The sequence below is a fragment of the Enhydra lutris genome, unplaced genomic scaffold (genome assembly GCF_002288905.1).
Source record: "Enhydra lutris kenyoni isolate GAN:26980312 unplaced genomic scaffold, ASM228890v2 scaffoldscaffold20, whole genome shotgun sequence".
NCBI classification, from domain to species: Eukaryota; Metazoa; Chordata; class Mammalia; order Carnivora; family Mustelidae; genus Enhydra; species Enhydra lutris.
The window spans coordinates 4891075-4904352 of NW_019154104.1; the positions used below are offsets into that span (position 1 = coordinate 4891075).

Consider the following 13278-nt stretch of genomic DNA (forward strand, 5'->3'; position numbering starts at 1 on the left):
GTGGCTTGTGTCCATTGTTGGGCAGCAGCTGTTTTAAAAATAAAGAATCAGTAAGTACTAATGGGAAGAAGGAAACAAAAAGTGAATCTAAGGGAATTGTTGAGCTCTAGGTAAATGTGTCACCGCGTGGCATGGTTTCCTGCAAGAGTGCAGTGAAGTTGATCGGAGTCATGTTTTTCTCTTTAAGCATGTATTACCATGTTTTAAAGCACTTCCCAATTTTGACACACTGTCACTTCTCCATTGGGTTGGTTCATAGCAAGCAGTCCTGTTCTGTTCCGAAACTAACTCTTGTAGGCATTTAGTGTTCTATATGTAAATGCTCTGATCCCCACGGTCAGGCCTTTGCCGACACATCCTTCATCCCTGAGCCCTGGATTTCTTTCTTAGCTGCGTTTCATTCTAAGGAAGGGCTCCTGCTTCTGGGAGGAGGCTGCCTGCGGCTCTCGCACCTGACTGGCGTTGGGGCCCACTCCAGGCCCCTTGGCTTATGCTGTGTGTCCCTGTGTCCTCTGCAGACATCGCTTCATTGTCTTCTGCTGTAGGATGCTGCTGTGGGTCCGGCCTGAGCCTCCCCTCATGTTAAAGGCAATTTGCTTTTCCTTCTTGGACAACCGAGGGAATTCTTGAGTTCAGTAGCTTAACTCAGCCCTGGTTTGCTGTGGCTTGGCTGATCCCAGGACCCTGGGTCTCATCTCTAAGAGACTATTTTGGGCTTCCCAGTACACAGACAGAGACACTGCTGAGAACATTAGATTTGGCAGATTTGGGTCACTGGCCAGAGGACTGGGAAGGTTCTCCTTATAGCTCGCAGCCTTCAGTGCACCTACCACTCAGAAGCTCAGTGGGTGCTCCATAACTCTTTCTGGAGTTAATTTTAGATTACCTAAATAATAGGCAAATCTGTTCTCCTTTTGGGACTGCAATGTTAAAGATAAAACTAAAGGCCATTTTGGCCCCTAACTCCAGTTGAGGTCCCCCCCAACTTTGCAGCCCAGTGATAGTAGCTACACTACGTAGCTGTCTTTTACACTGTGCTTATATTTTAATACTATTAGGTCCTGTCCCAAATAGGTCAAGCTCAGGCTGGTGTATGAATTGTTCTGGGTTTATTCAGAATGTCTAGATGTGCAGATTCCCAAGAGCTACTTCTGGAGTGAGCTCTTCATTCTAATTAACAAGCCGACACAGACAGTAATGAAATTGCAACTCTAAGTAGAGTACTCTTAGGGGTTATCAGTGTCTGTATAGCTTTGAGTTTTAGGCAGAAACAAACCGGGCGCATTCACGTCATTTTGACACAAACTTGTTTTAAGAATCTGACTGTACAAGACATTGCTCCAGCTCACATCCATTTGTGAGAACACAAAAGAGCTAGGAGATTTCACTGCGTCAGTGTTCGAGAAAATACATAGTATTGTTTTATACAGATCCTGCTGAAAAATAAGTCAGACAGCTGTGTTTTCCTACGGAACTTGCACTCTCACTATATTAATATGTCTCTAGTCTTTCTAGATCCAGTAAATGTGTGACAAAGGAATGAACTATCCCCTGTCTGCGTACAAATTCTGGAACATTCTTATTTATAAACAGAATTCACTGTAAGCTGGTGCCCACTTGGACTCCCTCTAAGGCTATGAAATTCCAGAAGGGCCTTGCTGAGGGCACATAGCAAGGGCGTGGTAGTCCCGAAGTCCTTGGGGGGCTTCCCAGCACGCAGACCATTCCCAGCTCCCATTTAGCTTCTCACCTGGTTCTTTGTAGATGACATGGCAGAGCTCCTCCTTGGGGAGTCGAAGCTGGAGCAGTCCCTGAAGGAGCACCCACTGCGGCAGGGGGCCAGTCCCCGAGGCCCCAGGCCCCAGCTGACCGAGGTCCGCAAGCACCTGACCGCCGCCCTGGACCGTGGGAACCTAAAGGTACTGTGGGTGTCTGAGCTGAGGGGGGCAGTGGGGTGCTGTGAGCCTCTCTGGGGCAGTGAGCTGTTGGGAAGGACGGCCCGTGATGGACCGGGCAGTGTTGGGAGCGCACGAGTGCGCTGCTACGGCGACGCTCCTCAGAAGCAGGCCTGCTCGCCCTGCGTGTGTCGACCACCTTCTGGGGGCTTCCAGCTCACTAGGGTCTCTCTGCTGAGTCTTCAGAGACTCATTATTCTGAAAAATCTTCTCCAGGCGCTTGGAAGGGAGCTGTTGTATAGGGCCCAGAGTTCAACCTGACGCCCGGCCCACTCTAGGAAGGAGAGAAGTTAGTCAGGAGGGCCATTTACCTCTCACTTCCTGCCTCAAATATGCAGCTCCTGAGCATCCCCAGGCTGCTGTGGCCCTGGAACGGTGTGGGCTCCTCCTGGCCTGGTACTTCGGCGTGGGAGGCAGCCAGGCCGGGCCTGTCCCCCCGCCTGAGCCATGGCCCTAACCCCACGGCCCAGGAGACCTTAAGCGCTACCCTCCTGCTCCTCCCCTGCCCTGTCTTCCCGTCTCTGGACTCAGCTTTCTCTCTCACCACATACTCCTTTCTTGCTTCCTTTGAATCTCCTTTCCTCTCCATTTCTCTCCCCCCTGCCCCCGCCGCCCCCCTAACCCAATAGCTCACTTCCTGGGCTCCAGACTCTTCCCCTCCCTGAAGGCTGAGGCCTGTTCTTCCTGCCCTTCTGAGGTCACGCTCCTTACCCCTGCACCTGCCTGCACCCAGCTCCAGGCCCATCAGTGTCCTTAGCTGCCCTCCTGCTGTTGCGCAACCCTCACCGTTATCTCGTCTCCAGAACTTTCTTACCCTCCCAGACTGAAACTCTGTGCACGAGCCTCCCTGCCCCTCGGCAACCCCGGTTTACTTTCTGTCTCTGTGATTCTGACTGCTCCAGGTTCCTCAGATAAGCAGAATTGTAGAGCATTTGTCTCTTTACGACTGGTTTAGTTCATTAACGTAACATCCTCAAGGTTCATCCCTGTTGTAAGTGTGTGTCAGCATTCCCTTCCTTTTTAAGGCTGAGTAATACTCCACTATAGGTTTATACTGGACTTTGTTTATCCCTCAGTGGGCCCTGAGGTTGCTTCTGCCTTTTGGGACTTTGATAACGCTGCTATAATGCAAACTTTATTGATTTATTTATTTTAGAGGGTGGGGAGAGAGAGAAGAGGGGGAGAGGGAGAATCTTAAGCAGCCTCCATGCCCAGTGCAGAGCCTGATGTGGGGTTTGAACTCCCAACTCTGAGATCATGCATGACCTGAGCCGAAATCTAGAGTTGGCCACCCAACCCACTGAGCCACCAACGTGCCCTGAATAATGCTGCTGTGCATGTGGGTTCATGATATCTCTTCCAGATCTTGCTTTCAGTTCTTTTTGGGCATATACCCAAAAGTGGAATTGCTGAATCATGTGGTAATTCTGTGTTTAATTTTTTAAGGAGCCTCCATACTATTTTCCTTAGCAGCTGCACCATTTTACATTCTCACCAACACGAGTTCTACTTTCACCACATGCTTGCCAGCATTTTTTATTTTCTGTTCTTTGGTATTGTTTGGGTTTTGGATAGTAGCCATCCTATTAGTTTTGGGGTGAGAGCTCACTGTGGTTTTGCTTTGCATTTCCCTGATGATCAGGGATGTTGAACATCTTTTTGTGTGCTTACTGGCCATTTGTATGTCTTCGGAGAAAAATCTATTCATGTGCTTTGCCCGTTTGTTATTTGGGTTGGGCCTTTATTTTTGAGATGTCCTTCCTCCTTGTCATCTGGTCACCTCCTTGGCCCTGGAGCATTTGGGGGCCTGGGCAACATTTGTATAAGTGAGTGTTAGTGTTTGTTAGTTATATGGTTGCAGGCTTCTGGAAATGCAGGCAGAAAGCCTCCTTTCTGAAAGGCCTTTGTGTATGTCTGTCTCCACTGGACACATTTCCAGGCCCCTCAAGCTGGCTTGAGAGCATCAGTTAATTATTTTATATTATTTTTTTAAAGATTTTATTTATTTATTTTAGAGATATTGTGAGTGGGGGTGGAGGGAGGAGTAGGAGAGGGAAAGGGACAAGCAGACTCCATGCTGAGCACAGAGCCTGACACAGGGCTCAATCTCATGACCCCAAGATCATGATCTGAGCTGAAATCAAGAGTCGGATGCTTAACTGACTGAGCCACCCAGGCACCCCACGCATCACTTCAACATAGGAAGGCCAGTTTACTAAGCGCTTGGTAAATTTAAGTAAATTGGGCCTTTAGAACACATAGTCTCCCTTTCCCTGTTTCTTTCAAAGGGCCATGCCATACTTCTCTTCAGAGTCAGTTTGTGATACTGGTTGGTCCTCATCAGTGAAAAAGGGTAGAGGGACAGTGGACACGTGGGCTTTGCTTCCTAGACTCAGGCATCCATTCAAGAGGCCAGAGGGTGTGGCTGTGGGAGAAAGGTTGAGGACCATGCTCCAGCCCTGACATCTGGCTAGTTTCTTTTCCCCTTCCAGATCCCTGACTTCACTGTGAAAATGAACTTTCTGGTTTACCAGGTGCTGATGGTTTTTTGCTCTCCACCCAGTGTAGTAGTAAGAACATGGAATTTCAAGTTAGAATTCTTGAGTTTTGTGTTCCAGTTCTAGATTTGTAAGCTGTGTGATTTAGCGAAGTTACTTACCCTCTCTGAGCTTCACATTTCTCATCTATAAGCATAGGTAGCTCAGGATTGTCTTAAGGCTCGGATGTGGAAGCTCTTTCACAACTTTGCAGCACCAGAGACTTGCCGTTTACTGCAATTTTATTGGTTCTACCTAGAGTTTTTTCTCCTGTGGTGGCCATTTTTTAGTTTCCTCTACCCTATAGAGAATGTTCCAAAGTCGCCCAGCTTTCGCATGGGTGTGTCACCCCACTAGCTGGCTAATGTGAAACTTGTTCTCTGTTTGACCTAAATCAGTGCTTCTCCTGGTGGGGCGCTTGCCCAAGCCCAGTGCAGACAAGGTGCCCACAAAATACACGTGGACTGAGGCAGGAAGGACCAGAGCAAGATAGCAGTGTGGTGGGGCAGAAGGAGCCCAGCCTGGGAGTCAGGAGACCTGGGAAGCAGGTCTCCCAAGTCAAGTCAAGAAAACTGTGTCTCTCATGGGCACAGCAGCACAAGCACTGTTCTGGGGCCAGTCTATGCCCTCTGCAGCAAGTGGCCTCCATGTGGGGGTCACCAACGACACTTGCTTGGCAAGGCTCTCTCAGTGTCCACACTGTGCCTTTGCACTTGGAATTTTTTTCAGACTCTTGCATCTTTTCCATCCAGCCTTGTAGTTTACTCTTCTTAAAACAAAAACATAAATAAAAACTTAAAAATTGTTTTTAAGTTGCATTAAACATCTTTTTCTTTGGGTAACCAAAAATATCTAATGCAAGCTTTGTCCTCATAACCATCTTTAAGTGTACAGTTCAGTGGCATTAAGTACATCCACATCGTTGGGCAGCTGTGGCCACTGTCCACCACCAGATTGTGCCCAGTTAACGCTAACTGCTGCTCCTCTCCCCCTTCCTTTTGCTTTTAAGCCAGTGGTCCCAGTGCTGGAAGGCTCAATTAAGGTAGGAAGGAAGATGCAGCCTTGTCTGCCAGAAAGCCTTTTCTCTGGGTGGAGAATCCCTGTGGTGGGTCTTTTTTCATAACTCTTTTTCTCTTAAGTCTGGTTTGATTTCTCTGTTTGCAAATATAATTCTAATTTCTTGCATTTTAGTTTCGCTCTCTCTCTTGGGCCATTCAAAACCCTCTTTTTCTGTTCCTTTCAGGGCGCCTGGCTGGTTTAGTCAGACCATGCCACTCTTAATCTTGGAGTCATGAGTTCAAGCCCCACGTTGGGCATGGAACCTACTTAAAAAATAATAATAAAATTTAATTTAACTTAAAATACCCCTTTTGCTCCCTTCATTCCCTTTGCCCATTTTACCCTCTCGTCAATGCTGCCTATTGCCCCTGCCCCCTTTCAAGAAATACCTTATGACTTCACTTATATGTGGAATCTAAAAAAACCAAAACAAATGAATAAACAGACAAACAAAAAGCAGAAACAGACCCATAAATACAGAGAACAAAGTGATGGTTGCCAGAGGGGAGGGAGTTGAGGGCTGGGCACAACAGGTGAAGGGGAGCAGGAGATAGAGTTATGGAATGAGTGTGTCCTGGGAATAAAAGGGGCAGCACAGGGAATATAGTCAGTGGTATCATAACAGCCTTGCAAGATGTAAGGTGACAGATATAAGGTGACAGATGGTAGCTACACTTGTGGCGAGCACAGCATAGCTTATGGAGTTGTCCAGTCACTATGTCGTACACCTGAAAAATATGTAACATTGTGTGTCAACTACACTCAAAAAGAAAGAAAGAAAGAAATGCTCGGAAGCTGGCAATCCTGGCGGACAGCCGCTTTGCCATGCTCTGGCTGGCTAGCTGGCATTGCCCACCCCATCATGGTAATAGGGTACAGAGCAGTGCAGCTTCCTGGCATGCTCCTATAAGCAGGAAAATCTAGCCTTGCATAGCTTGGGTTCCAAGGAACAGGCCTGCGAGAGGCTGAGAAATCTGTTTCCTAATATAGCAGGCTGGGCTGTCTCCTCTTTTCCTGCTGATGAGTGCTGGCCAGGGAGAAGGGCAGAGGATGAGGGTGGGGGGTGTGGACTAGGGAAGCCAACCTTTCCTGCCCGGAGAGGAATGAGGACCCATCAGAGGACTGCTAGAGCTTGCAGCCTCCCGGAGCAGAGGGGACGGGGGCTCAGTCACCTGAATGAGCAAGAATGGCTCAGTGGGAAAGGTTAGACCCTGGAAAGAAAGCAAGTCCTGGGTTTTGCACCAATTTAGAAAACCTCTGTCTTTGGGTTATTTGGGTTATAGTCTTATGGCACAGCCATAGTGCAGCAGGCAGGACACACCAGGTTGTCCTTTTTTGAGACAGGTATTTGTGTGTCTTGTTCATAAAGCGTCCCTTCCGTTCTTGGCCCATCACAGCCAAGGACACGGGCCTGCGGGGAGCCTGTGTTCTCTTTTGTTTTGGTTTATGGCAGCTTTCTTGAAGTAGAGCTCATATGCCATGTAATTCTCCCATTTAGAATGTACGGTTCAGTGGTTTTTAGTATAGTCACAGACTCGTGCAGTCCTTACCCTATTTTAGAGGATTTTCATCACCCCCAAAATAAACCTGTACCCATTAGCAGACACCTGCCATTCCCCCCACCCTCCAGCCCTAGGCACACACACTAATCTACTTTCTGCCTCCATAGCTTTGACTGCTCAGGCCATTTCATGTCCATGGAAGCACACAACATGTTGCCTTTTGCGATCGGCTTTTTCACCTGCCGAGGTGTTTCCGAGGGTCATCCCTGTTGTAAGCGTGGGGCAGAGTTTCCTTCCACACTGTGGCTGAGTTATACTCCTCTGTGAGGCCAGACCACATTTTCCTTATCCATTCCCCCGTCAGTGGGCATTCGGGTTGTAGCCCCTCCTGGGGCCATGGTGAACAGTTCTGCTGTGAACCTTCGTGTGCGTGATTTCGTGTGGAGAGCCCCAACGCTCTGTGGCAGCAGGTGGCGGGTCCCCGAGGGAGCATTACTCGCAGCATTGTAGGAAAATGTTTTTCTCTCTCCTTTTCCTTCTAGTCAGAGTTCCTACAAGAATCCAATCTGATCATGGCCAAGTTGAATTATGTGGAAGGAGATTATAAGGAGTCTCTCAACATCTATGCCCGGGTGGGCCTGGATGACCTGCCGCTGACAGCCGTCCCTCCCTACAGGCTGCGCATGATTGCGGAAGCCTACGCCACCAAAGGTGAGCCCATGCCTTTCCTCCTGGGTGGCTGTCCCCCGGGGCCACGCTGCATGGAGCCCACAGGCCGACCCTGTGCCCTGGCTCAGCACCTCCCAGCAAGGCTTTGGGGTTGGACCCACAGCACATCGCATGGTGTGGGCCCTGCCACACATCGTTCCCTCAGACCCTCAGTTCCTCAGCAGGATTCCAGTAAAGGGTTCTGATAATTAATATGCAATGAAAGCAGGATTTTGTTTTTTACTATAATTAAGATACTGCCCAGAACAGGCCAAGATTCTTGTCATATGGCCCCTTCGCGATGTGGCTGACCAGTGTTATTCATTAATGCTGCCTCTGGGCTAAGTGAATAAAGGTGGATTGGTCCCTGCGAATGGCAGTCACTGTAACAGCCAGTGATCTGGTGTTCAGTTGTGTGCCTGGGGGCTCTGGGCCTGGAAGGAAGCGTAAACGTCAGCCTGGTTGCCCAGGAGGAGCTTGCATCCCCACGTGAGAGGACAGTCCCACGGAGAGGACGATGACAGATGCAGGACACATACATTGTTTGAACTTTCCAAGCTGCCACTTCCTCATCTGTGAAATGGGTATAATCACATTCACTTCATAGATTTATTCTAAAGGTTCAGTCAAATAACGTATGTAAAGCACTGGCCATGGTACCTGGCGCATACTAAATGTTTATCAAATGATATTTTAAAATATCAGCCCCAAACAAGACAGCAGATGGTAAAAGTCGGGCATGGCTAATAGCTTTTTAGAGGTGAGAGAGGTCACACAGGCTGGCAGGGCCAGGAAGGCTTCCTGGAGGAGGAGGAGGTTTTGAATATGAATTTGAAAGGCCACCTGAAGAAAGGGAGCATCTGAAGCAGCTCTGCTCCCTCCTGCCACCTACTGTCCAAACCATGCATTGTGACTGACTGTGGCTGGCACCGAGGCCAGGGCCCTGGGCACTCCTGTGCTGTGGGCTGTCTGACTGGGTTTTCCTGCGCAATGGTGAACAAAGACCCAGCCCGAGGCACACTTCAGAGCTTTGTGTCAGGGGTGACATATTCAACCAGTTCCCTGGGGAACCTCGAGTTCTGCCAGGTTCGTCTAATTAATCTTCTGAACCTTCCTGCGGCCCGGGGGAAGACGCTGTCACTCTTGGCGGAACGCACTGGTGCTTTGGCGGGCACAGTCCCCTGAGGCTGCTGGAGGGGTCCTGGGGGCTCTGCAGGCTGTGCTGGGCTGTGTGCCACCTTCCTGCTGCCTGCTTCCTCACCTCACATGACTTGGGCTTGTGGGAGTTTGTGTGTGATTTGGGGCCAGAAACAATATCCTGCAAGGAGAGCAAAGCTTCATCGGGCAGTCGCCGGGCACCCGGGGCCCAGTGGGCTGTTGCCGGGAGTGTTTTGCTAGATGCGGAGGGGGGATGGCTCTGGGGCCCACTTCACAGCAAGAGCTTGGGCCCTCACATCAGCTCTAAGATGGACTGGACCCCGCAGCCCTTTGTAGGCAGCATATTCCACTCAGCCTCGTGGCTGCAAGTGGCCAAGGAGGCTGGGAGACGTGGTTGCTGGGGCTGGGCCCCCGTCATACGTGGCTAGCCGTGGGCCCCCAGCCATGGTGCTGAGGCACTTGGGACACGCTGGCTGGCTCCCAGGAGGCCTGGTCCTGGCTGGCTTCCGTGGGCTTGCACAGTGTCACACACATACGGGAGAGGGAAGGGTTGCTTGTGCCAGAGGAAGTGGCTCTCAGCCCAGGGGGGTCCCAGCCCCAAGAGCTGATGCTGGCCAGGGGAGAGGTGGTGCGGAGTGGTGGCTCTGAGTACCGGAGCTTAGCCATCTGCCTGCTCCATTGCCCACCGCCACCACGTACTGGCCCTGTGCCTCGGTTTCTCCGTCTGTCCAGCTCTCCTTGGGTTGTCCTGCAGATTCCACAAGCTCCTACGTATTGAAGACCCAGCACATAGTGAACATGATCTAAATATTAGCATAAAAGCTGAGTGTTTGATGGGGCACCATAAGAAGTGACTTACAGTAGCCAAAATACTATCCCTTTAATTTGTGGAGATGCCCAAAGACGGGCCAGCTCTCTGAGGAGTTCAAGATGCTCTTGGTCCTAATTCTGTGTAGCAGCACTCTTTGGTTCCTCTTTCTTCTTCAAGGTCCTTGAGAACTTTCCACGAGAGACTGTGGACAAACATTTGGTGAATGCCATTGTACTCTGTCGTGAGCCACAAGCCTGCTGGTGCCTGAGGGAGGGCTGGCGTCGTCAGCTCAGCATTTCCAGCGCTTTTGAAATGGCTGCTGACTTTGCCAAATTGAGACCATCCTGTTAAAAATGTGGCTTCCTGGCTTCTTTAGGAAGAAGGGAAGGGCAAGCCTGGGTTGGAGCTGAGTGCAGCTGACCCCAGGATGGGGCATCCAGCATGCACCTCTCCCCCGGCCACCACGGTCTCCCGAGGTCTGACTGGACCAAGGTTTTCAGCCAGAGCCTGGGATTATTACTCCCACATCCGCGCTTCCAGTCGTGGCTGCGAGCTCTTCCCCTGGCCAGGTAATGGTAGCCTTGGCTTATTGGGAATCCACAGCCAACATCATTCCTCATCAGTTAGAGCTTTACTGTCTCTGAAATCCTCCAAACCTGTAAATTTACAGACAAGGGAGATGAGACTGGGCGAGGTTAGTGGAATGCCCACTAGGTGCCCTCTATTTGGATATCTCAGCCAGTCTTCACCACCACCCTAGGAGGTGGCCTCTATTATTCTTTCCATTTTACAGATGAGAAGACCAAGGCACAGGCAGTTTAGATAAGCTGTCCAGGGTCCTGAAGCCAGGAAGTGATTGAGGCAGGACTCGAGGCAGAGCCCTCGCACTCCTAGTGAGAGGCAGAAGTAGCCTCCATCTAAAGCCCATGTTCTTAACCATTCTGCTCTGTTGGCATGTGGATCAGAGCATGCTTGGGCCAGGTGAGGTTTCTTCATGTAGAAAACATTCAGATCGCTAGAGGATACTCTTGATTTGCACATAGACCCCTCTTGGCAGCCTCACCTTCGTTGTTCTTCCACCATAATTCCTGCTCCTTGCCCAGATTTCTTCCTGTAAATTATGTACCTCCAGCTCACATGTCCTGTCTTCTCTGACAGCCTGTGGGACTCACCTGTTCAGAGTCGGTCAGATTCGCTGCTCAGTAGATCAGTAGGTGATGTGAGAATCGTACTAGCATCAGTTGTCCCGGTATCAGCCGCCCCTGTGAGTTCACAGCCGTCTGTGAGTTCCTCTAAAGGAGGAGCTGTTTGTTTTGTTTGTTTGCCATCCTCACAGCTCAGCGCAGGACTTGGCACGTAATCAGTGCTCAGTTATGGAGTGGAATTTGTACAAGTTCCCTTGGTGGCATTTTTACCGAGATGCCCATCATGTCATTCAGGTGATCCGGGCACCTTCACTCCTAGCCTGGCATGGTGAGATGCGTTTTCTTTGCAGGTGACATACCGGGCACATTTCGATGATTCAGAGTCCTTCTCTGCCGATTATGGGCAATACCTCTGTGAGCATGCTGACGTCACACTGTAACAGAGCCCGATACGGACTTCTTTCTGAAAGGTTGTACATTTCAGTTCATTTCCATGATCAAGGACTTCCAAAGTGGATCTCAGCTCCCCCCACAATCTCCTCAACTCCTTCCTTCCGTCTTGTAAATCTAAGCAGACAAACAGAGAGTGGGAATCGAAATGGAGAAACTCTTTAGCTTCTGGTGGTGCTGATTTAATCAAGTGAGTAGGCATCTTTGCTCTGGGATACAGATTGAAGTAGCCAATGAAATCTCCAGGACACCAAGCGGCCACAGATGTTCTTTTCACAAGTAGGAAGGCTGGGGAATAGTGGACACATGGCCGCCGTCTATTTTGGGACTTAGATCTGCTGGACATGGGATGACTTTCCGCAGATAGGCCAGTGGGAGCTGGAAGTGGCTTCCCAGATATGGCCTTTATGAACAGCCTTGGTATATATGCTCTTGTCTCACAGAGACCAAAAACTCACTGGCTCCAATATAAGGGAGTCCTGGAACTGACCGGCTGGTCACAGCTGGTGGGGCAGCTGTGTTCTCGGAGGTTCTTATTTCTCCCCATCCACTAGGGTGCTGTCCTCATCTGTGTGATTGAAGCTGGCGTGCTGGCTTGCCGCATCTAATGGAAAGGGGGCATAGAGGGAGACGTCAGGGGTGAGCAGAAGAAGTGCATGTTGGTTCTGCTGACAGCCCACTGGAGAGAGGTTACTCTAGCACCATACATAGCTACCAGGAGCCTGGGAAAAAGAAGACTGGGGGCTCACGTAAGTCTCTGATTAGACATGTCCAATACAGCTTGGTCTCTCAGCCAGACATCTGTAGAAGGGAGCAGGGAGAAGGAAGTAGCCAGCTCTCAGGTGAATGAAGGGGACGTGGAGGACCTGAGGCTCTGGTGCCCAAGAGGAGGGAAATTATGAACCTGGAAACAGTGGCCTCGTATTAAGCTTCCTTTCTAGATCACACGGTAGGATGCAGAGAAGGACTGATGGCAGAGGGTCAGCGAGGCCTTCCCAATCATCCCTCATACGAACACTTTCTTTTCCCACTGGGGACACTGTGCCCGAAAGGCGAAGGGACTTGCCCGATGACGCCCACCAAGCTGCAGGCAAGGCCAGGAGGGGGTAGGAAACCTTCCTGTCAAACTGCGTGACCTCTGTGCCAGGTGGAGAAGGCGGCATGGTGTTGGGGAGCTCTATGGAGCCTCCCATTTTCTCTCTTCCTCCTTTGCTCCTGGGTTTGAAATTGTGCCTTTGATGCCTTGGTTAAGAGCCTGGGGTTTTGGAGCCGGACTGCCCAGGTTTGATCTCTAGCTTTGTCACTTAGTAGCTATAAGATCTTGGGCAAGTGACTTTCACCTTTCTGGGGCTCAGGTTTTTCATCTATAAAACAGAGGTAATAGGAGTCTCTATATTATAGTGTGATTGTAGGGAATGAGGGGGTGAAGTTCTTAGCACCGTGCCTGGCAGAGCAACAAAGTTTAGCTCCTTTTGTTCCTGGGCACAACCCCCAAGTGGCTAGACTTCTTTGGGAGCCCCAGGTAACATCCAGTTCCAGGAAAGAGGGGAGAGTTGCCTTACATATCTGCCTTGTCTGGCAGAGGGTGTGGTCCCAGGAGTGGACCCGGGAATGGTACGTTGAGAGGGAATTCTTTAGAGGCAGAGCAAGCAGGGACTGCGGTCCGGAGCGCCACTTGGGGAGGAAGCGGTGTGGACGGTTGGAGGATGGGCAGCACCCAGTGGCTGGGGGCAGATGGAGAGGTTTGCTCGAGGAGGGGGCCCAAGATCCATTCCCTCTGTGCTTTGCCAGTCCTGCCAGAGGCAGATCCAGAAGGTCAGAGGTCTTTGGTATTGGGCCCGTGTTCATGGTTTTTTCACAAAAGGCCATTCACAGTGGAATGGACGGTTGATTCGAGTAGTCGTCGTTTAAGAGGTGAGAGCCATTCAGAGTCCTCAGACAGCTGTCTTCATA

General features: G+C 50.3%; 1 protein-coding gene across 3 annotated transcripts in view; it reads left to right on the forward strand.

Annotated features, from left to right (window-relative positions):
• LOC111148467 (tetratricopeptide repeat domain 7B) overlaps positions 1–13278 on the forward strand; it is a 261908-nt gene that overhangs the window by 20820 nt on the left and 227810 nt on the right. For all 3 annotated transcript variants that reach the window (XM_022505026.1, XM_022505027.1, XM_022505028.1), the window contains exons 2-3: positions 1765–1919; positions 7596–7764. In XM_022505026.1, the coding sequence (XP_022360734.1) occupies positions 1765–1919; positions 7596–7764 (324 nt within the window). The remainder of the gene's footprint in view (positions 1–1764; positions 1920–7595; positions 7765–13278) is intronic.